Genomic DNA, 22,201 nt, shown 5'->3' with positions numbered 1-22,201 from the left:
CTCGTTTTGACAAAACAGTGAAAATCCCCTATAAATATGTTCGTAAGCTAAAACAAAACTCCTTTTATATACCTGCCTTATATTCTGTAATTTACTATTAAAAAATAATTTATAAGTTATTTATAAACTGTTCTAAACAGACTCTAAATTTGTGATGATCGTTTGATCAAAACACATGGACAAGGAAACAAATATTTATAGATAAAATTTGCAGACCCGTCCTTGCACTTTTCACTGGCTTTCCACGTTGCGTCTTTACTCGGCAGACACGTCACGCGTTGATGAAAATCCCTAATCAAAAGCAAAGGAAGGATCTCAGAACTCAGAAGCCAAAGGAATAGGCAGACTCGGAGCAAATGTTCACGATTGATTTGGATCCTTTCAATTGAGTCTGAATTAAGAAAAATTATTCATAAAATTGTGATTTAATAAATAAATTTATAATTAACTCTCAACATTATTAGATTATAATTTGATGGTTAATATTTTTTTTGATTAAACTTCAATTCAATTCACGGATTGCAATCGGTTCATCGAGACAGATAAAACGCGAGATTTCTTGGCCCAAAAAAGCAGTAACCTGCAATAAAACACTTGAAATTCACCAGGTGTGCATAACGATGAAAGTTTAATGAATGACTTCCTTTCCATCACGTGTTTATTACTATGAAGTTCTTATTCTGTCCATGTTTCATTGAAAGGATCTGAATTCAAAGAGAGGAAGAGAGACTAGAGAAGAGAGAGAGAGAAAGTAAGAAGGGAGGGGAAAAACGAAGCTGATGAAGAACTCAGTACTCAATGATGTGCAAAGCAATGAGAAAACATCCTAGAAATCCAAAATTAAATGCAAATAAAAATAATAATAAAAGATAACAATCTATCAAAATTAAAAACGAAATATTCTCTAATAATGATAAATATTTGAAATATTCAAAACTCCTAATCAATCATTATTTCATGTCCAATAGAATGATATGGCTTCAAGCCTCTCTTTTACTAGAAGAAAATATATAATCAAATCAATCAAATTTATGAGTATCATACAAATCACTGGATAGTGGCTGGCCCAAAAAAAAAAGCAAAAAACCATAACAAGAAACTGACTTCTCACCAAAAATGAATGAAAATGACTAGAATAAATAAACCAAAACCTCTCCGGCTCTCGTCTGTCGGTTATGACTTTCGGACGTTTCTCATGCAAAAGGTTATTATACTGGTTGTTAGTTATTACAAATATAGGTGGGTATTAATAATAATAATGATAATGATTGTTTTGGGAAAATAACGATAATGACTGTCATAATCCATTCTAGGGTTATATTTAAAAAAGTTAAACTATGGTTGTGTAAGGTTTCGTACAGCAGGGGTCTTCAATGTGACGCCTCGTCTGTTTGGCGCCAAAAAAAAAAAAAGGGTGACCATCCATATTCTTTTACTCTGTCTATTAATTTTGATTAACACCAAAACATTTCCTATAAATCAATTAGTCCAAATTTTTTTTTTTAAAAAAGAATCAGATTCCTGACTTATTATTGGATCGTGATTACACGCCCCCAATTCTCAGCAGATGGATGAATTTTTGTTTTGGCGGTATCCTTTCATGTTTATTACCACCACCTCTTCAAACGCTTCTCATGTATAAATTGCCTTCCCGTTCTCATTTTTCCTTTTGTGCTGTGACAGTCTCTCAAATTTTCTCTCCATTCCTCTGGAGCAAGCCTTTGAGAGAGTAAATTTCATTAGGTTATTTCAGCTTCCGAGCTCTGTCTCTGTTTGTCTTTCTCCTTCTTCTCCTGGACTTGATGATCACTGAGCAAAGAATGGCTACTCCTGCTCGTACGATGGAGGAAATTTGTCTGGAAAGGAAAATGCTAAAGCACGTTCGTGATAATGTTCACGGCAACATCTTCCTTGAGCCGGTAAACACTCTTCGATGTCTCGCTTTCACGAAATTTTCTCCACGTATTCCTCCAATATAACACGTTTCTTTCGTCTTTTCTTTTCTCCTTTCCTTTTCTAAATTGTGTTTAAGCTTAGATTTTTTTAAATATTGAATTGTTATGTGAGACTTTTTTTTAACCTCTCCTGATGATCATGTCTGAGACTTAGAATTATGTATTCTTGTCCCTGTGGAAATGGAATCGGAGAAATAGATTCAAATCGGCCCTGTCTGAGTTGGAAATCTGGAATTCCTATCTGAGGTGTTTATGAACTAAACTAATATCGGTTCATAAGAAAAGAATAAAGGATTTGAGCCGTTCACGTCATTTTATTGATATCGTGTGCCTGAAGGCAGAAAAGAAGATAGAAAAGTAAATATAAACATTAGAGTCTCATACGGACAACTTGAATATACTAGGCTACATAATTATTTGGACGAAGTATAGTGATTATTTTTTCGGTAACGTAATGAAGATTTTAACTATATTTTACAGGCAGATGATTTGTTTTCAAAAATCAAAAGAAGTTTACTCTTTCTTTTAATTCAAAAAGGGGATTAAGTTTTTTCCGCTGCTTTTTTCATTGCATTTGGTGGATATATTAGAAAGTAGTTGTCAACTTTTACTAACCTCGCCTGCCACAGATCTTCTTGAAGTTTGTTGACACGGAACAATTTCAGAGGCAAGTGTGTCTTCGACGTTAGTCAAATAGTTGTATTTACATTTCGTACACTTATCTAACTTTATTATTTGGTTCAAATCTTTTGTAATGCAGACTCCGTGATTTGAAGCAACTTGGTGAGTCTACGTATTGTTAAATTATTATTGGCTGCATATACTTCTATAGGAGTATTTCTATCGTGTCAACCTCCAATTGGCCTCTCTGGAGATGGACTCCTGCCGGTAGAATTTATAATGCTAATAATAGAGTAGTAACACTCCTAGCGTACATTTGATATATCTTCCCGAAGCCTTTCACTCTTATCATATGCGATGAAATTTATTTTTTTGGCTGCTTGAATGGCGATAAGTGCCGGCAGCATGTGTTTGTATAACTCCCTCGGTGAATAATTGCCATCCAAGTAAGTGTTCTCTACAAAAGGAAATGTATCAAATGGCCACACCTATTTGCTAAGAATGTGAACTCCTCTGTTAATTACAAGAAAACAATTAGGCTTGTTAAAGCTGTGTTGAATGGTGCAAAAATTTTCAAAAATGTTGAACAATAAGAGATCCATTTCAATGGATCTAATTTTATCGGTTATTACTAACTTAAGATTTTACGTGTTCCAGGTTTAACTCACATGGTTTACCCTGGGGCTGTGCACTCTCGTTTTGAGCATTCACTGGGCGTTTATTGGCTGGCCGGCAAAGCTGTTGATATCATTAAAAGATACCAAGTAATACTGTATCTTAACTGTACTTTTCAGATACTGGTTATGAGATTATCCTGCTTACAAATATACCCATACTTTTAGGGCCTAGAGCTTGGTATTGAGCGTTCTGATGTATGGACAGTAAAACTTGCTGGTACTGATATCTCTATTAGAATTATTTTATCTTGACTCATCGTAAACAACTGTTTCATAGCTAGTGGTCTTTCGTTTCTAGGACTACTGCATGATATTGGCCATGGGCCATTCAGCCACACGTTTGAGAGCCAGTTCCTTCCCCAGCTGCTAAGTGGCTCCCCATGGTAACTAACAGTTTTTGGCAAATTGAAGTTTTATGATTTCCCCTTAGGAAATAATTTTATCGCATCTATCCTTTTCTTCATTTAATAATCGTTTTACACTATATTGTCTAATTCTTTTCCCATGGAATGTACAAAGTGCTAAAAAAAGATTTGGATCTCCTAATTGGGGGATATCAAAATTAGAATTAAACATAGACCTGTGATATCAAAGAGGTATACAGTTACAGGCGCACATATAAAATTGTGAGCAAGTAAATTAACTGTAGTAAATTGCAATTACTTCTTTAGATGATTTTTTCCCCTTTAAAATGTTCTTTAGGGTTATTCATTGAATTATTATGATGCTCGTCTCTGTGATGTATTTTTTTAAGAGTACCTCTGTTGGGCGTTACGTGAATATGGGATAGACATATCTCGTGAGCATTTGGGTAAGGAAATCATTGATGTATTGATATCAATGCGAATCAACGAAGAGCAATTTTTAGTACACAACTCATTTGGGCTCAAAGTTCCTGCTAAATTCAGCAAGATGACAGAATATTATTCATGACTTAATTTTATTTAGCTTGATTCAAACATTTAAATGAAAGTATTTCACAAAGCAGTATACTATCGAGGAGTCTATGTTTATAAGATGAGGTATCAAAAGAATTTAGAAAATAATTGCATCCATCCTACTTCGTAGCTCTGCCACTACTGACATCATGTAATCTGAAAGCATAAATCTGTCTGTCGCCTTGATTTGGAGCTCTGACATTGGAGTATATGTTCACATTATTTCAACATGAATACATACGTCTTGATTCTTCCAGAGTAGTATATTATTTCTGTGGGCTTTGATTGAGCAGACAAAACATTATGCTCAATACTTCTGCCACATTTTGTTGTTATTATGTTTGTGGCGCTAAGTTTATTTTTTTAACTTGCAATCATTTCGTATCAGAGGATTCATCATAATGTTATAATTTTTTCAGGTCTCATGAGAAATGTCTGTGAAGATGATTGATTACATAGTTGACGAACACAATGTTGATATGGATCCTGAAATCCTCAAGAAGGCAAAGGTTAGATTATAGAATTTTTTGCTAGACACACAATGCTTTCCCTGGGCTCTATGCACTACAATGGACTAGTACAAATTATCAATTATTCAATTTTAATATGGTGGAAGTTTCTTGAATATTATGGGGCACACTTTTTGACTGTGGCTCCCCAGTGACGGGTAGGCTGCCCACCCATATGCTTACGTTCAAATTTTTTTCTCATTCTCGCTTTCGCGTATGTTTTTCAAGATAGAAATTCCTTATGTGTGAGAAATTGATACAAATTTCAGAATGTGTGCGAAATGGAACGTGATTACGATGCACCTTGATGGAGTGATCACAATCTTATACCACTGCAGAACTTTTTTATTTTTCCCTCTACTTGTGTTGCCTATCGACATTATTTAACTCCTGAATGTTTTGCTTTTTTCTCTGGTTCATACATGGACGGATAAAATTCAATACCTGTATATGGCGCTTTAATATTTTTGTATTCTTTTGAGTTTTGACAGGAAATGATTACAGCTAGTCACGATCATCCTCCGCAAAGAGTAGGTTACCTCGATTTTTTTTTTTTTCCCGTCAGGGGAGGTGGCGGGAGTTGGGAGTTGTTATCTTCTTCTTCTTTTTTCGCACCAAATTCCTCAAGTTTTTTTTGCGTGGTTTCATTTTTACGAATTTGTTTTATATATATTGGGCCAAGGAAAAACAATTCTTGTATGATATTGTTGCAAACGGTCGCAATGGAATCGATGTTGACAAGTAAGTGGTGCTTTTCTGGATTTGCTTGATCGTTAACACTCATGCTCTTGATGGAAATCATATATAATTTATGCATGTACAGGTTTGACTACATTGTTCGTGACACTCGTGCTTGCGGCCTAGGATGCAGCTTTCAGCCTGACAGGTGTCCATTCTTGTTCTGTAATGGGCCTTTTTGTTAATTTGAATGCTCTTTCTATTTTTGGGGGCAATATTGTGTGAACTTTCCGTTTGCCAACACAAAAACTTATTTTCCGGCTTACATGTATCGGTTTATTCTCAAAAAATGTGCAGATGTCGTTTTCATTTCATGAGTTATCAATGTGGGGTGGAGAACCGAAGCTTGATTAAATATTGAACTTGCAGGTTGATGGAGACGATGCAAGTTGTGGGTGACGAAATATGTTATCGTGCTAAAGATTGTTAGTGCATTGTGAAAATATTTTGATTTGATATCATTATAACAGCGAAAGCTGTGAAAAGTTGCAAAACTTACCTCTTATTGACTTTTTGGTCAGATCTGACAATTTTCAAGCTATTTGCGGCCCGTGCGGACTTGCATCGGACAGTCTACACACATGCGAAAGTGAAGGTGATTTGTTTCTCCAAATTTACTGAATTGTAAACTGATTGTATCCAAAGAAAATCACCTGATTTGTGGCTGTCTCCGTTATTAGGCGATAGAATTAATGGTGGTAGATGCACTGGTAAAAGCTAATCCGTACCTTAGTTTGACGTCCTCAATTCATGAACCATCTGAGTTTTGGAAGGTAATTTTCCCCAAACTTTTGTTCTCAGAGCTTCTAAGTTCATTTTACGGAACCAAATCCACTGTTTAATTTCAGCTAGATGACTCGATCCTTAAAACAATTGAAACTTCTTCCGCAAAAGAGCTCAAGGAAGCTCGAGACCTCATTCTTCGCATTCGCAGAAGGGATATATACCAGGTTTTCTAACTATCGCTTTTCTGGGGAAGGAAGAGGTCCTCGACGTCTTCCTCTTTCACTAAGTTCTTTTTAATTGGTGGATAGATATTGATGTTTGCAGAAGTTACACATGCAAGGTGGTTAAACCACAATCTTTTCCCAATTTTGCAGTTCTGCAATGAATTTTCTGTTCCAAAGGACAGACTGGAACACTTCAGAGGCATCAGACCTCAAGATATTATTTGTTCGCAGGTTCACGCCTCTCCATATTACCAATACGTGTTGATTTTAAATCATTTCAAACATGTGGTTTTCCGTGTGAGGGGCTTATACAGACGGTATCTAATCCCAACATTTTCCAAACAGGTAACAAATGGCATCACTCTGAAAGAAGATGATATCGCTGTATGCAATGTTAAAATTGATTTGACGCGTGGAAAAGAAAACCCTCTTGAGAGGTACTTGGCAAAAACAATAATTCTTTTTGATTAACCTTTCTTTAATAGAGTGAGCTTCAGTCGACTGCTTTTCTGTACACTTGCTTGCTTTGACATAGCATGAGAAATACTCTCTCTCTCTGTTCATGCATATTTGCGGATCCAGAATAAAGTTCTTTAAGGTACTGCGTGCTTACCTTTTCCCTCCTTTTGTTCTGTTTTTGTTTCCTAATTGAGGTGATTAATAAACAGTCATTATCAAATCACGCTTCTTGCCAAGTCTAAGCCTTGCTAAGATTTATAAATAATACACTTGCGTGGCGGAGAGCTGAACGGGACGTTAATTTTAGCAGGACTACGGTGAGAATCAAGAAAAATTTCCCATCCAGGAAGACCGTATCAGTCACTTGTTGCCAGCATTTTACGAAGATATGATAGTGAGGGTTTATAGTAAGAGGCCTGAACTGGTTAGCGACTCCTTTGGAAATAGAATTTCCTTTTTAATGTACAATTTAAATAAATCGGTATGTTGACTTTTAAAACCTTGTTATAGGTAGGAGCTGTTTCTGCTGCCTTCGAAAATTATCAGCTCAAGACCTTCGGAAGGAAGGCGCAAGTACATGAAACACCCGAGAAGAAGAAACGCCGAATATGATTGTGCATATCTGACACCCAACTCGGGACGTGTAAATACTGATTCCCTACTCTCTACGAATGGTCGTAAAACGCTCCTTAATGCCGCTCGACATAAATGATGCTTACATCCTTCATACATGTGAGACTTGATGCCACGTGTAAAATTTCCATATCCATGTCATCTTTTCTTACATTTTTTATTTTGAGGAAAAACATATATTAAAAGCTTTGTTTACATTATTGCGTAGAAGCCTTTCTGCAAAGGCGCGGCTAACGTTATGATTTGCATACAATTTTTTAATTTTTTAATTTTTAATACGTATTATTAATGAGGATAAAGGTGCGAAAATATGTTTATCTTTTTCAAAAAGAACATTGGGCATTATAAACAAATCATAATTGCAAAATACTTTGTGAAATGGGGGAGAAATTACTCCATTTATCAGTTGCACTAAACATTCATTACTATTATTTTTGTGAGTCTTGCTTTATTCATGTGTCATCTCTTCTCATGCTCTGTCATTTTTATCAACCCCCCTCTCCTTTCCATCACTCTCTTCTGTTCTCTCATTTTCTATTTTTTTTTGTCAAACTTGTTGTAGGAGTATTTATTTGAAAAAACATCTGAATAAACAATAAACTTTATGAATAAATTTTTTGAATAAGAGATTACCAAGCGAGTCTTTTATTTATACATTTTAAATAATTTTCAGTTTTTCAAATAAGAGACCTAAAACCCTTTAATCAAAATTGTATAAATTAATAGTGGATATATTTAAAAAAAAACTTAATTCTTTTATTTAAAAAATTATTCATAATTTTTTTATTTTATTCAAATATTTTTTAAAAGTAATACTTACACAGTTTTTTTTGGGGGGGGGGGGGAATAAGAAGATGGAAAACAGAATTTGGAGGGGAAAGAGAGACCGGACTGGGAAGTGGAAGGGATTGACAAAGGGGAGAGTATCTCAAGCTCAATTGACACCTGAGAAAGGGAGACCCGCAGGAAAGTAAACAACAAACGTTTGGTACGATGAAGGGATATGATATTTTCACCTGTTTGAAAAAATTTAGACGTATTTTTTCACCCAAAATTTATTTATGATACCTAGTGCTTTTTTGAAAAAGATAAAGAATATTTTTACACATTTACGTTTTAATACTAATAAAGACAATTATATAATTTATTAACAAGTTATCAATTAAGATGACAAGTATAAGGAGAATAACATAAGTTTAATTCTTGGGGATTCTGGCCTGAAACACTAGTTTCACGCCCATAATGAGTTGTTTCCAAAAAGAAAAAAGCAATTATATGATTTGCGTCCGCTTAAACCAGCTATGAGGAAAATTGATACGTATTTTTTCATCCAAATTTTTTTGAAAAAGATAGAGAATATTTTTACACACATTTACCTGTTACTACTAAATACTAATAAAGACGACTATATAATTTACTAACAAATTATCAGTTAAGATGGTAAGCAGTCCTAAGGAGAATAACACAGGTTTGATTTTTGGAGATCCTGGCCCAAAAGACTGCCCATAATGAGTTACATCCAAAAAGAGAAAAAGCAACTACATGGTTCGTGTCCGCTTAAACTAGCTAGGAGGAAAATTGATGAAGTACTACTCTTGTTCGAAGACCAAATTGGCTGTGCAAGGCAAATGAGTGATACTCCTCGCAGCAAGAATATCCACCGGCTCAATTTCATTATATGAAGGCCATATCTAGGTCAGCATTGTAAAGCGTTTGAACCTATTCAATGCCTGTTACATGTACAAAATAATTGATGTCTCCCCTCTACAAGCCTGCCTTTTTTAGTTGTCAACTCTCTTTCCTCTATACATTTCAATCAGAGATTTGGGGTAATCTCAACCCCGAGGACTTGAAGTTAGTATCCTTGGGCATACCAAACATTACCATTTTTTGTATGGAATGCCGCTAATAGGTTATTGTGCGGTATGGACACCAGGAGGCTGAAAATAAAGCTGCATCTGCAACGTGAACTATGCACAAATCCGTCAACCAACACTACCAGGTCATGAATCATGGATAGTCACGACAGAGTCCGGAGAGATAGCTTTTTGCTTATGTGCCTTGCGAAATTCGATTTTAAGCAAAGCACGTATTCTCACTCTTAAATCAGATGCCTCTTCAGGCTGGAACCACTGCCTCCCAAACTGTACATTGAAATGAATCAACCAATAAAATTCATTAATTGAAAATGAATATACACAGAATATTATATTCCTCCAGTCCTAAGTATAAGATCTTCATACTAATGTATATAAGAGTCTTATATTTAGGACCGGATGAGTATTATATTATATTATAATATCTATTGCCAATTACCATGGGCATATCTTTCTTCCTCAATCTTTTGGGAGCCTCTTCAATGAAACGCTTGATGAAGTACAGCACAAAAAGACCACAATCACAGTCATTCTTCTGTTGAGGGACCTGGTGCAAAACGCGGCTATATATTTGTTATGAAGGCAACATTGAAATAATGTCCAAACACCCGTACATTAGTCTTGCTTCTTTAGTTTCCAGCATGCAAGTTAAAGAGCTACAATAAGTCAATAAGCTGCATCCTCAGTCAAGTGTCAAACTTTAGAGCTTAGACGATAAGGGGTTATTTTGCAATTCTAAGGTTAGTTGGGCTTTTAGTTGAACTTGTATTAGAGCTTTATGGTTGCTTGAGTGTGATCCCTCCAAATCTGACCGCTCCCAGTCTCAAGAATTCTATTATTTTATTATTTACAATCTATTTATCCAAGCACAGCTAATATATTTGCAACAAAGCATGCATTGTTGCATAATAGGGGTCAGATTTCTTTCTCCCCACCCTCCCCACAATCCATTCTCCTCTTTTGTCCGAAGATTTAAGATCCATAAATCACCTTCACATTGCCATCATAAATAGCATGAAGAGAGAGCACCAACAAACTTGCTGAAATGATTCTTTCTTGGGTTAAGATATAAATTTGCCCGAAAGTGTTCTTTAAAAAAAAAAAAAAATTTGTCCCAAAAGTTAAAATCATAGCAATATTGCCTCTTACTGTTAAAATCATGACATTAACTATTAATATTTTCAACGACAAAGGGTAATATTGCTATAATTTTAAACTTCCAAGACAAATTGGCACCTAAAAAACTTTCGACTATCTAATGTTGAGTGAAAACTTCTAGGATAAATTTGTATTTCAACTTTTTTTCTTTCTTTTTTTTTTTGGGGGGGGGGTGCTCACCGTGATGATTCTTTCTTTGATTTTACAATCAAGATTCTTCCATATTCCATCTTCAATAGGAATATCTGAACACACAGATTCTTGGACCAAATATCTCCATTCTTCTATCAAATACCTACAATTCATAATTTCACATTATCTTAAAGCTTGACATCCACATTAAAGACAAGTGCCAAACACGGCAATCAGAAAATTATAATAAGAGATATGGAACAGAGACTGAATAATTGGAAGTTAGCCAAACTTTACAGAACGCATGTCATGTTACCAAGTTGCACACCCAGAAAATTGTCATAGGACTTTGAAACAACAAGAAGCCTTTCCAAACCCCCCCTGGGGGTGAAAAAGGGAAGCCTCATCCCACTAAGTGGGATCAATTATATGATTTGCACAGCAAGCAGACTTTGATGATGAGGTAAAAAAACTCACCTCAAAGTATGCAGGGTTTTCTATAAGATATATAAGACGATTAAGTACCCAAAAAAACAGTTCCAGTTCGGAAGTTACTCAGACTAGACTGTGCTGCTTCGACAAAAAGTAAAATGATATATAGCCAGGCCAGAGGAATGATCACAGAAAAATCTAATAAGTGATTTGACCTATGCCATTGAATCAGCCAGCTTAAGCCTTAAACATTTGAGATTAACCCGATATATTAACTTGTCTCACTTAATTTGTTGGTGTAAATTTATTAAAATGATTCCCGGTACCTCTAGGCATAAGATGTTTCCAAAATGCAAAGACATAATCATATTTACCCCTTCTTTTTTTTTTGTGATAGCCACATAATCATATTTACTTCTCACAAATACAGGCATAAATCTTGTCCATGTCCAAATAACAACACTAAGATATCATAACAATATCACTATAAAGCAAAAGATATACTCAAAGCTAATGAACAGAGCATAGAAGAGCTTGATAGATCACATTTTTAATTGGATAGAAGTGCTTCATCTCTCTCACCTTCTTACATTATCAAAAACTGATCTACTTGAGTGAAGACCCAGAGAATCCAAATGCAATATGATTGGGCCCGATTCATCCTCCATGTCTGGTATGCATATAATGGCCAAGCTCCAATGAAGACTGAATATATAAAACATCATAGATAAGTCATAAACCCAGACAGAGATAGGAATTGAGGGCGGATGTCTCAACAATGATCATATACATGCAACAAAATTGCTCAACAGAATAAAACTACAATTTCAGATTATGCCATCAAGACCTGCAGAAACAGAAAATAGCACAAAATTTTATTATTTTATATACCAACCTTTTAATTTACTCTTCATGTCATCTGTGCAAGCAATAATATGTTTTTCTATAAAAAATTTTCAAAAAAATTAAACACAGTAGAAAAAGATGTTCTCTAATAGAAAAGGAAGTTAGGAGACAAGAGAAGTATTTAAAAAAAAGGAAAAGAAAAAAAAAGTTCAGAACAGGTAATGCCAATCCCTTTCAGCAGCCACAAGTTCAACCCAGCAATATCATAAACTAAACACCACAAAGAAACATGTGGAGTGCGTTCAAGGATAAATCTGATTTCAGCACTGAGTCCATCAAATGGTTAATTTCCCTTCATTCTTGTCTTAATTCTTCATTCTCAGTTTGTTTCTAAATTGTATTAAAACAAAAAGCGAGATGTTTGGGACAAAGATTAACTGAAACGGGATCTTATAAAAGAAATACAAAATAATGTGCAGTACATTCTCAGATAAATGGCATTCACATAACAGGATTATTGGCGCAGATGCTCAATATGAATAACTTGTTTTATTGTGTTTATTTATCAGTAGCAACTTCAGATGACCACTAATAGTTGATCGGTTGCTTATTACCACTCAAAGGAATATGTTTAGAGATGTGACATTTTAGAAGTTGTCATGCCAATGGTCTATATAACCATTGCAGAAGTATGCTAAAAAGTTGCTTTGCAAATATTGGGTAAATACTCCTTAGAGAATAATCACTTAAAAGTCAAACTACCAGAATAATGGAAAAACTTACTCCTCATGTATGGGAATTAGAACATATGCCTTCTGAAAAATATTCACACCCTTCCACCACCTTCTGAACTTCACATAGAATGTCTCTCTATCACTTTGCTACATAATAGCAGTGGAATTTGAGTCAGTGCTAGATAATTACAGTGGAATTTGAGTTAGTAAATATTGAGAGAAAAGAACAAAGAGAAAGGCAACAAGTGAAAGGGGAGTAGTGAGCTACAGTGACAAATATCTTTATTACTAATCTCTAGAGTAATTGATTTCAATGTATGTCCCAACATGTTTAAAAGCACCGTTGTCTATTTCATTACATACTAAATAAATTAATAAAGGCATGTTTAAAAGGGAAGCATTCAAAGAAATAATCAATAGCGCCAAAGATTCATCATCAAACAGTAATCAGACTAAACAGAATCGGGTTTGAAATTCTTGAAATGGATAAGCACATTCCAAGAGTGTGAAGAATGAAATAATCTGTCTGCATGGATAAATACAGTTATGCATGCAGGGAGAAAAACACCACCTTGTAGGAACCAGCATCCTTAAGCTTCTTGTAGAAATATGTATTAAGAAAAAGATAATCAGTCACTGATCTGTCCGTCAGAGATGCTTGCTGCTGTAGGTATCTAGCCAACTCAGATCAAGTAATAAGTACAAAGCTTTTAAAAAAAAAAAAAAATTACAAGCATGTTAAATTAAACGGACAATTTCTAAGCAACAGTAAGATTCAGGTTTCCACCATGAAATAACCTGAAAGAACAAAACAAGAGGTGACTTGCATAATAATCAACAAGCGAAGTAACAGCTAACAGCTAATCAGTTGTAGGAACAAAAAAGACCACAAGTCATTGGTATAAAACTAATTAGACATGCAAGTGGAGGATTATACAACTCCATTGCTCGCCATTCAACCAGGAAATAGTTCATCATTCCAAATTTCAAACCCTTCTTGGGGAAAAAAAAGAAGCAATTAATTAAATCAGAATAAACAAAAATAAAATAGCGCTTCAATATCAGTTACACTAATTTTGATATTTTTAGGAAGAACAAATAAGCTTAATCCATGATAAAGGTGTGTTTGATAGGAGTGAAGGAAATTGGATAGGGGAGTGAAAAATCGAAAGTAATAGATAGATTTCACTCCAACTTATAGGTATTAAATAAAGAAAAGCTAAAAACATGTCAAATATTAACGTTTCTCTTAGTTGCTAGGGGGAAAAAAAAAAGGTAGAGAATGAAATATGTAAGCTGGATTACCCTGACAATATTTTTTAGCCAAAAAGAAGGTGGAAACATTAAGAAAATCCTCCTTGAAATACTCAACTTTTGTTTTATGCTTCAACTCTTTCATCACATAAACATCTCATTCTTGCTTTGGTCATTCTTATTAAGCACAGCGCATGAATGATTCACATAACAAGTGAAATAAGGGGTCAAAATAATCTATGGTACTTTATAACCAAAAAAGATGAATGTTTAAAGCGATAGATTATGATCAAACCATTAATAAATCTTTACTTAAACTGAATTAAATTAATTTTTGACGCAGTATCAAAGCCTCAATGACCAATTAATCAACAGTACAAACCTTATTACCCGTTTTTCTTAAAATCAGGTTTTGGCGGGAGGCTCAGTGAGTTGACACTTTATCAGCGCTTTAAGCTTAAGAGGTTTAAACGCCAGGAAGCATGCTACAGATTACAATAATATTATAAACAAATTCACAGGCCGTCATTTAAAGTTTTATGCCCTAGATTTGAAATGGTCCTTGACGCAGAGAAAGGTGAAGAAAGACTAGATTACTTACCGTATGTAAAAGTTCATAATAGTTGATGTTAAATAACCTCCGGGGGCAAGACAATCCATATCTGTGTAACTAATTTCAACAGATTCCGGATCATCACTGTGACATCACAAAGTATGGTAGCAAGGTCAGGTAAACACATACTTGATTAGAGAATTGAGTGTAAAACATAATTTTCAAACATTACTCCTCTATTGTACCTTGATGGATAATAAATCCTAGCTTCTTTCAGGCTGATAAAAAGGCGAAGGTTAAGTGAGTAACTATTGCATAGGCACATTCAACTATATGTATATTAGACTAAACGCAACGGCAATGAAACTCCCTAACCATTCAGCAAATTTGTCGTCTTCATCTATTTCCTCCAAATTATAGTGTCCATCCTCTTCATCAAGAACAATGAGTGGATCCTGTTTAAATCGTGCTCTATATCAGCTATCATTTGTAATTAATCAGTGATGCTATAAGCACAACAGATCATCAACAGACAAGAAATGAAATTGTGGCTTACATCACAAAGAATAAAGAACATTTTAGATGAATACCTTCCTAGAACTTGGGCCATCTGACCGAATAGCCTTAAAAGCATCCTTGCTACCAAATTGGGACAAGGAAAAAAAATTCAGAAAATCCAGCAAAACCGAAAAATCACAAACCATATATTTGTCATCCAAACTCAAGTATAAGAGGGTGCAGGAGGAGGGACATTTTGGCAATTACTTTCTCTTGACAATGATGATAATGATAATATAGTTACAGCAGCATGGGGGGGACCATGATAGCAAAAGCATATGAAAATATTAACATTCACTTCTTGTGTGACAACCACACATTAGCTGGTTTATTTAGCTGGGTAATTCAGGTTGAAAAATAACCGTGTACAGGTTAGACACGGTTTTAGACAGCATCTAATAAAGACTTGGGGTCACCAGGCTGCCAATTGAACCAACCAGTCCAGTCTAGCACGAGTTCAATGACAATGGACAGCACTCTAAAACATACAACCTTCTTTCTTATTCACATATTGAGTCTATTATAGCATAAATAACAAAGTGGGAAAAATAACATCAACATTCATAATCCTTTCTCTGATCAACTAAGACCAATTTTAAACAACCACGACTAAATTAGCAGCACAGCATTATGTTAAACCAAAATTGTCAAGAATGAATATGCAAACCCAGGGCTCATGGGAACATACATAAATGGTTAAGCATTGGGTATCTTAAAACAATCCTAGGTTCAGATTTCATTGTGCACATGTGAGTGGATTTTATAGGAGGCGGATGGGCTACCTCGCACAAGGCACCTGAAATTTCTCTATAACTCTGCCCCCCACCTAAAAAGGGGGAAAAAACTAAAAGATGTTATATATTAAAAAATACCCCTAAAAATTAACTGGTAAATTCTAATCACCAACTAAAAGGAAATGTTGCAGATTAGTTTTAACAAGTAAAAATGCATATAATTATAAAGTGAGCAGAAAATGCTGGAATGACTAATTAGGTGCATAAATTAATGCCAAAATCACAGTAATATTAACATTCTCAAAGGTTAAAAAAAAACCAAAAGCAAGTCATTTAACTTACATTTTTGGAAAGCAACCAGATAGCTTTTCCCCAATTCTCTGCAGAGAGAATGTGGAAGTTGCTCTCTGACTTTTATCTTCACTAGCAGTTTTAGATCTGGAAATGTTGCTAGGGCATTGGAATGGCACCTGTCTTGAAGATGATTGATCTCTCTTTCTTTTCTTCTGTGAAAAGTCTTCATTATGTCTCATTTTGTGACTGAGACAATGCTTGAAATGTGATAACTCTTTACTAAATGCATTGGTTTTCTGACAATCAGTCTGCTTAACAAATTAAAGTTAGATTAAAAAGGAAGTTAAAAAGAAATAATTTTTAAAAAAAATAATTCTGAAAGATGTAAACAGCCTTACATCTTTCATTTTATTATTTAAACAAGGTGCAAATGAGGGTGGCGGATGTGCTTTTGATGATTCATCTTCATGCCTAAAGTCAATAGACCTCCCTAAAAAACACATTCAGTTGCTTCAGATGGGAATTCCAAAAACAGATAATCTGATCTTGTGCAAAAGCCAGCTTTACATGTCCAACGTTTATAGTCATAACCTGATAGTTATTTTCTTCCCTCTTCTATCAAGAAAATAAGAGCCAAAAGTTGACACTTAAAAGACACCTATGGATCAACATTGATACCTTTTAGCCACTTTCCAGAAGACATCAAATCATCAGGCTCCTTATCAGAATCAAGCTCGACTTTTGGCCCCTCAACTTTTGTGCTTTCTGTTTAGTTAAAACAGGTAAACTTTAAATTATGACTGAATAAGCCAATACCTATAACTAACCAGGAATCAATAGATGATTCTAAGCAATCAAATCTAGAACCTCACCAACAATACTTGAGCTCGTTGCTGGTCTGGGCTTCTCATTCTCATCAACTTTCTATGCACAAAGGGCAAAGGAAACAACATGCAAGTCGTTAAAGAGAGAATAAATCCTGACTAAGGGACAAAGAAAATGCCATGTTAATATTCTTTCTTCCCCCTTTTGGAAAGAAATCTACCTAGAAATCCGTAAATATTTTAAACAATGAGTAATATAGAACAACACAAGATAGACTACAACCAAATTTCTCGAGAGGGAGAAAAGAGAATTCCTGAACATTCATCTCCTATATAAAAGTTTGTGCATTTCTGGAGTACATTTACACATAACCCATAATCCTTGTTTATCATACAAAACATCATTTACAAGTCCCTTATTATCAGGGCTTGGAGTCATGCCGTAAGCCTGTATTTAAATTTTTTATTTTTTCAAAATCAAAATAAGTAAATGCAAATGTAACATATAAACTATAACATCTAAAGTTCAAAATGCAATTCTTTAAAGAATAAATAAAAACAAAACTCAATACATATTTTCTAAAATTTGATCATTCAAATTTAAATTATTGTTACCTATAAAAAATTCAAGAAAACATCATTACATTAAAAAATAATAAACTTTACATCTTAAGGAACATCAAACTTACATCATAAAATTACGCTACAAACTTAGACCATAAATTTTTCTGATATTTTAAAAAAATAAATTTATTTAATATTTTTAAAACACACACACACATGCTGACCCAGACCCTTCAGGGCTAAGCCCCAGCGGGCCAAGCCCATAAGAGCTTAGGCCTGTAAGCCCTATTTATCAATTTATAACTCATTATTAAAGCTCATCCCTTGAAAAAAAATATGAGATAAACGGCTGGCACATCTCTAAGTATTGCTTACCATTCCTTTACATGAGGAAGGAGGGTTTTCATGATATTATATATCTCTTCAAGCATGAGCACAACATTTACACAGAATAATTACTAACTAATGAGACCAAATTAGGATTTAATTATCGAATAAGATCTGTCACAGCATTCATTAAAGCTTCTGGGTAGACAATAGACAACAAAGCTGTAAAAATTTCATGGACATCAGGTTGATAATCCACAACCCAAGAATCAAAGAAAGCGAAATGGTAAGGATCAAAACCAAGGACATTAAGCTCAGCCATATATAAAGGCTACCCAAGCGAGTTATTTGCTCATTAGGAACAGAAAATGGGATGAACAAATATTCACCAGAGAGGGGAATAATTGAAAGGCATAGAAGGAGTTCCATATCATAAAAGAAAGTTGATTAGGGAAGTTATTATCAACAGATACGGCAGGTGCGCTGTTGCTCAGCCTACAACTAAAAGACAAATCCAAAAAAACAGCTGAGCACCGACCTCAGTTCAGCACAATATCGCTATGGACTCTGCAGCCAAATTATCACCGTGGCATAATTCCACGACACAAATAAAGCATAAAACACGACGCCCTAACTCATGCATTTCTAACTCTATTCCCATGCTCTGGGCACGAAATACACGATACATTTACACTATTTCTAACAACAGCCGCTTACAAGGCAAGACAAGAGCCAGACCTCGTCCACACGTCTCCTCTTCCTGTGAGCCAACTCATCTTCACAGTGTTTGATAAGGACTCGAAGTTTTTCACCTTTGTCAGGCAATTTCGGACCAGTGGTCTCCAGGGTGCGTTTTTTCCTTCGGAGTAAATCCATAAGATCACGATCACTATACCGTTCTAGGTTATCAGCGACTGGAGATTGCTGATCGAGAACGGCGTCAGCCAATTTTGGGGGTTGAGAGATGATGAGCGTAGGTGGGGGCTCGTCGTCTCGCGAAGGCAAGAGTCGATCCCAGTCCAACTGAAGTGGAACCTTGTTGCCATCGTCGTGCTCCATGCATTCAATTAATCCTCTGAGCCGTCACGGAAGAGGACTGCACAGTGGCTGGTGTTGGCCTCGCCTCCGGGTGAAAGGAAAAGGAGGGAAACGGAGAAAGACGAAATCAGATGAGCATTGATTGACTCGCTTGGGCAAGAGCATCGACGCGGGTAGCACAGCGTGGCTTGCTGTCCTGAACTGGGCCCAGAAATCTCGCCCTTTTCCAGTAGGCGCCACGGATGAATACGGAACGGGTCAGGACTCTTGCTCTCTTCTGAACTCGGCCTGTTTGACAAGGAAGCTGGATTTCCTATAAAACTTACATAGTTAAAATATTCCAGGTAAAAAGAAAACACAGTTAAAATATTACTATTGATTATTAGTTGGCAAAAAAACTAATGTTGACTATTACTCTTCTGATCCTATTTATAAGTCACTTAATTCAACATGTATTACATTGATGAAGAAAAATATTAAATTTCATCAACTCTTATTTAAAATTTAATAACTTTATAATTTTATTCATATTTAATATACATTATATTTCATGTAAACAAAGTCAATAAAATAATAAATGAAGGGTAAAATTATACATTCATAAAAAAAATTCTTTTAATACCCTATAAATAGGACCAACAAATGTCTAAAGGATAAAATTACTAGTTTTAAATTTTCAGAACAAATTTGTACTAAAAAAACTTTTAGATCCTCAGCGTTTCTAAGTAAAAACTTTCGAAATAAATTTGTATTTCAATAATAAATTATAATACTTAATACTTATATTTAGATTCGTTCTCAAGACCGAAGGCCACTATTATCATCAACCGGCATACTTCTTATCCAATGAAGAAACAAGAGATAACGCTTGCAAGCAAAGCTCACGGCAATGGCGTTGAATCTCTCTTTAATTCATACTTCACATATACGTGAAACCAATACATCCAAAACTGAATGAGGATCACGTTGATGAAAGAGCTTCCTTCCAGTAACTATTCCCCACCACGGTTGATATGAGTGATAAATTACCAATATGAGAGAGAAAAAGCTCCCATGATATATTGACTAAAAGAAGATCAAAACCTTTCATGCACACTCACACTCGTGAATGACCAAAAGATGTTTTTCCAATGACCAAAATATTGGTAGTTAAGGATATTTCAATAGTCAAATTTTGGATTGAAGTTTTCTTTTTTAATCAAAAGTTCAAAAATAAGTCACAGGACTTAATTGAGCTCTTGACTATTTGCATTCACCAGTTGTAGATTAAGTTGAGCCTCTTGAACAGTTGGACGCGCTCCCGAATCTTCATGAGACGCAGGATTTTTTGTTGTTGACCTTCAACATGCTTTTTGATTGACCTTCCAAGGGAAAACTCAGTAGAGATTTAGAGATGATAATATTAATTATAATTAACACAGATAAAATCCAGTGGGAATTCCAGTCCATTTAACATTCACACACACAACCAAACTGAAGATACTCAAACAAAAGACGCCCAAAAGTTCCGAGTAAAGAGCAAGAGCACTAAGGTAAAGGCAAAGAATGTAGGTCGAGTTAGGACACGGAGTCCCATTCCTCAGTCAAGAAGACTTGCATTTGACGAGCCCGAACCAACTGCTTAGGCCAGCTATGCCCATTTGCCACCTCAGAATCCACGGATTGCTTTAAGGACTTATGCCGTGCAGCCAGAACCTCATGTTGATTCTTCAATTCCTTGCCTTTTAAGAGCAGAGCATCAACCTCATTTCTCAACGCCACACCCTCAGCTTCCTTACTTTTTAGCTCGGCCTGCAATTGATCAATTTGGGACCTTCTGCTCAAGGTTGTGTTCTCCACTTCCTTTGCTTAAGCATCCCTACTTTGGTGCTCTGATTCTATCTTGTCCTGCTCAAGCTCCGCTGCACGTATTTTCTGCACACTAGCTTCAAAGTCTTCCTTCTTGTTAGCAATGGCTAAGAGATTATCCGTGAGTTGTTTGATGGCATCACCGCAGTCTTTGACACTATAGACGAGGAACTGCTCTCCTTACCCATACGATCTAACTCAGGATGATCTGGAAAAGCTGTTTTCAACAAGTCCACGGCCTCAGAGAAGCTAGCTTGTTGATTCTCCGTTAGACTAGTGAATGGCAAAGCTCAGAGTTTATCAACCGTGCGCTTCGAACTTTCAATTAAAGAGCGGCTGGGAGGAGAAGGAGCTCCTAAAACTGCACAAGAGTTTAGAGCTGCCAAGAGGCTAAAATCGATGGTAGACCTTACGAGTGATAACAGACTGGAAAGACACATGAAACAAATTAACGACAACGAAAATACAATAATACTGAGTTCAATTCATCGATGATGTTTCATACGTTAAAACCAAATCAACTTTTTCATGTCCTTAAAGGGATTGCTAGCAAAAGATGCAAACTAGGAATTACCCTATTAAATATATGTAGCAGTAAAATTAGTACCAGACTTTGATAATTAATTATGTAATGACACAACATAATATTACAAACTATGTAATGTCTAAATTCTAATCAAAGATGGAATGGTTTCAAAATGCCACTAAATTTAACATTAGATTATTACTCCTCCGGTCCTAAATATAAAACTCTTTTTGTAGTATAATTTATACTATAAAAAGGGTCTTATATTTAGAACCGGAAGAAGATTTGCGATTCTTTTACACAACGAAGATGGATTTTCATGATATTATATATTTCTACAAGCCAGGGCACAGACAATTGCTAACTAATGTGACCAAATTAGGATTTAGTAATTCAATTAGATCTGTCACAACATTCATTAGACCCTCATGCTATAAAATAAGCAGCTAAGAACCAAAGAGAAATGACAAGGATTAAACCAAGAACATTAAGCTCAATCAAATATAAAAGCTTCCCATGTGAGCCATTTGCTCATTGGGAAGAGAAAATGGAGTGAACAAATATTCACCAAAGAGAGGGAGATATCGAAACGCACGGAAGGAGTCCATAATAAGGGAAATTTTTATCAGAAGATGTGGCAAGTGCACTGTTGCTCGGCCTACAATTAAAACTTAAACGACAAATCATGAGGCAAGCCAACTACAAACCGGTCAATTTCGATAACTCCTATTCTTTTTCTTACCTCCGTTGCGACTTTTATGAGCAAGGAAAAGGCATGATGAAAAGCATTGAATTGAGTATCAGAGCTAATTAATACCCACCCAAATATCGAAAGAATAAAAATAAAAAGCAAGACAGTTGAGCACAAGATCGCTACGCACTGTGCATAAAGCATCAACAAGATGCCCTAACTCTTGCATTTCTAACTATATTCTCATCCTCTGGGCACGAGGTTGATTGTGCATTTACCGTATTTCTAACAACTTAAAGGCAAAACAAGAACCAGACCTTGTCACGACGCC

At 35.4% G+C, this 22,201-nt stretch overlaps 1 protein-coding gene, 1 long non-coding RNA gene and 1 pseudogene across 3 annotated transcripts; 1 reads left to right on the top strand and 2 right to left on the bottom strand.

The window, feature by feature from the left end:
• Positions 1 to 1,696: 1,696 nt before the first annotated feature.
• On the top strand, positions 1,697 to 7,746 carry LOC114713940 (deoxynucleoside triphosphate triphosphohydrolase SAMHD1 homolog; annotated as a pseudogene).
• A 1,036-nt stretch (positions 7,747 to 8,782) lies between these two features.
• On the bottom strand, positions 8,783 to 19,066 carry LOC114713910 (ubiquitin-like-specific protease 1D). Of its 2 annotated transcripts, XM_028898588.1 has the most exons (15): positions 18,506 to 19,050; positions 16,925 to 16,976; positions 16,731 to 16,817; positions 16,451 to 16,542; positions 16,101 to 16,360; positions 15,057 to 15,105; positions 14,842 to 14,921; positions 14,712 to 14,744; positions 14,515 to 14,610; positions 13,231 to 13,333; positions 12,709 to 12,806; positions 11,662 to 11,784; positions 10,696 to 10,810; positions 9,797 to 9,904; positions 8,783 to 9,624 (listed from the first exon to the last, which is right to left on the bottom strand). In XM_028898588.1, exons 1-15 carry the CDS (start codon positions 18,824 to 18,826, stop codon positions 9,484 to 9,486), a joined length of 1,758 nt encoding a protein of 585 aa, XP_028754421.1. In that variant the 5' UTR covers positions 18,827 to 19,050; the 3' UTR covers positions 8,783 to 9,483. The 2 variants fall into 2 exon arrangements, with proteins under 2 accessions (XP_028754421.1, XP_028754422.1); XM_028898589.1 differs by lacking the exons at positions 8,783 to 9,624; positions 9,797 to 9,904 and adding an exon at positions 9,911 to 10,013 and having other exon boundaries at positions 18,506 to 19,066.
• Positions 19,067 to 20,191: 1,125 nt separating this feature from the next.
• Positions 20,192 to 21,066, bottom strand: LOC114713912 (uncharacterized). Its single transcript, XR_003737392.1, has 2 exons — positions 20,838 to 21,066; positions 20,192 to 20,810 (listed from the first exon to the last, which is right to left on the bottom strand). It is a non-coding gene; the product is annotated as an uncharacterized LOC114713912 (long non-coding RNA).
• Positions 21,067 to 22,201: the final 1,135 nt, after the last annotated feature.

Source organism: Neltuma alba, unplaced genomic scaffold (genome assembly GCF_004799145.2).
Source record: "Neltuma alba isolate B1F8T4 unplaced genomic scaffold, ASM479914v2 tig00011479_pilon, whole genome shotgun sequence".
In the NCBI taxonomy this organism is placed as follows: Eukaryota; Viridiplantae; Streptophyta; class Magnoliopsida; order Fabales; family Fabaceae; genus Neltuma; species Neltuma alba.
This window is presented reverse-complemented; position numbering and strand designations above follow the sequence as displayed.

Bases quoted from the DNA above. Each gene is read 5' to 3' on its own strand.
- LOC114713910 (XM_028898588.1), bottom strand. From the start codon at position 18,826: ATGGAGCACGACGATGGCAACAAGGTTCCACTTCAGTTGGACTGGGAT. The intron at 12,807-13,230 runs GTGGTGTTTTTC...GCTATTATGTAG, and splicing joins AGGATGCTGGTTCCTACAAG to CAAAGTGATAGAGAGACATT. The intron at 10,811-11,661 runs GTGAGAGAGATG...TATGAATTGTAG, and splicing joins GTTTTTGATAATGTAAGAAG to GTATTTGATAGAAGAATGGA.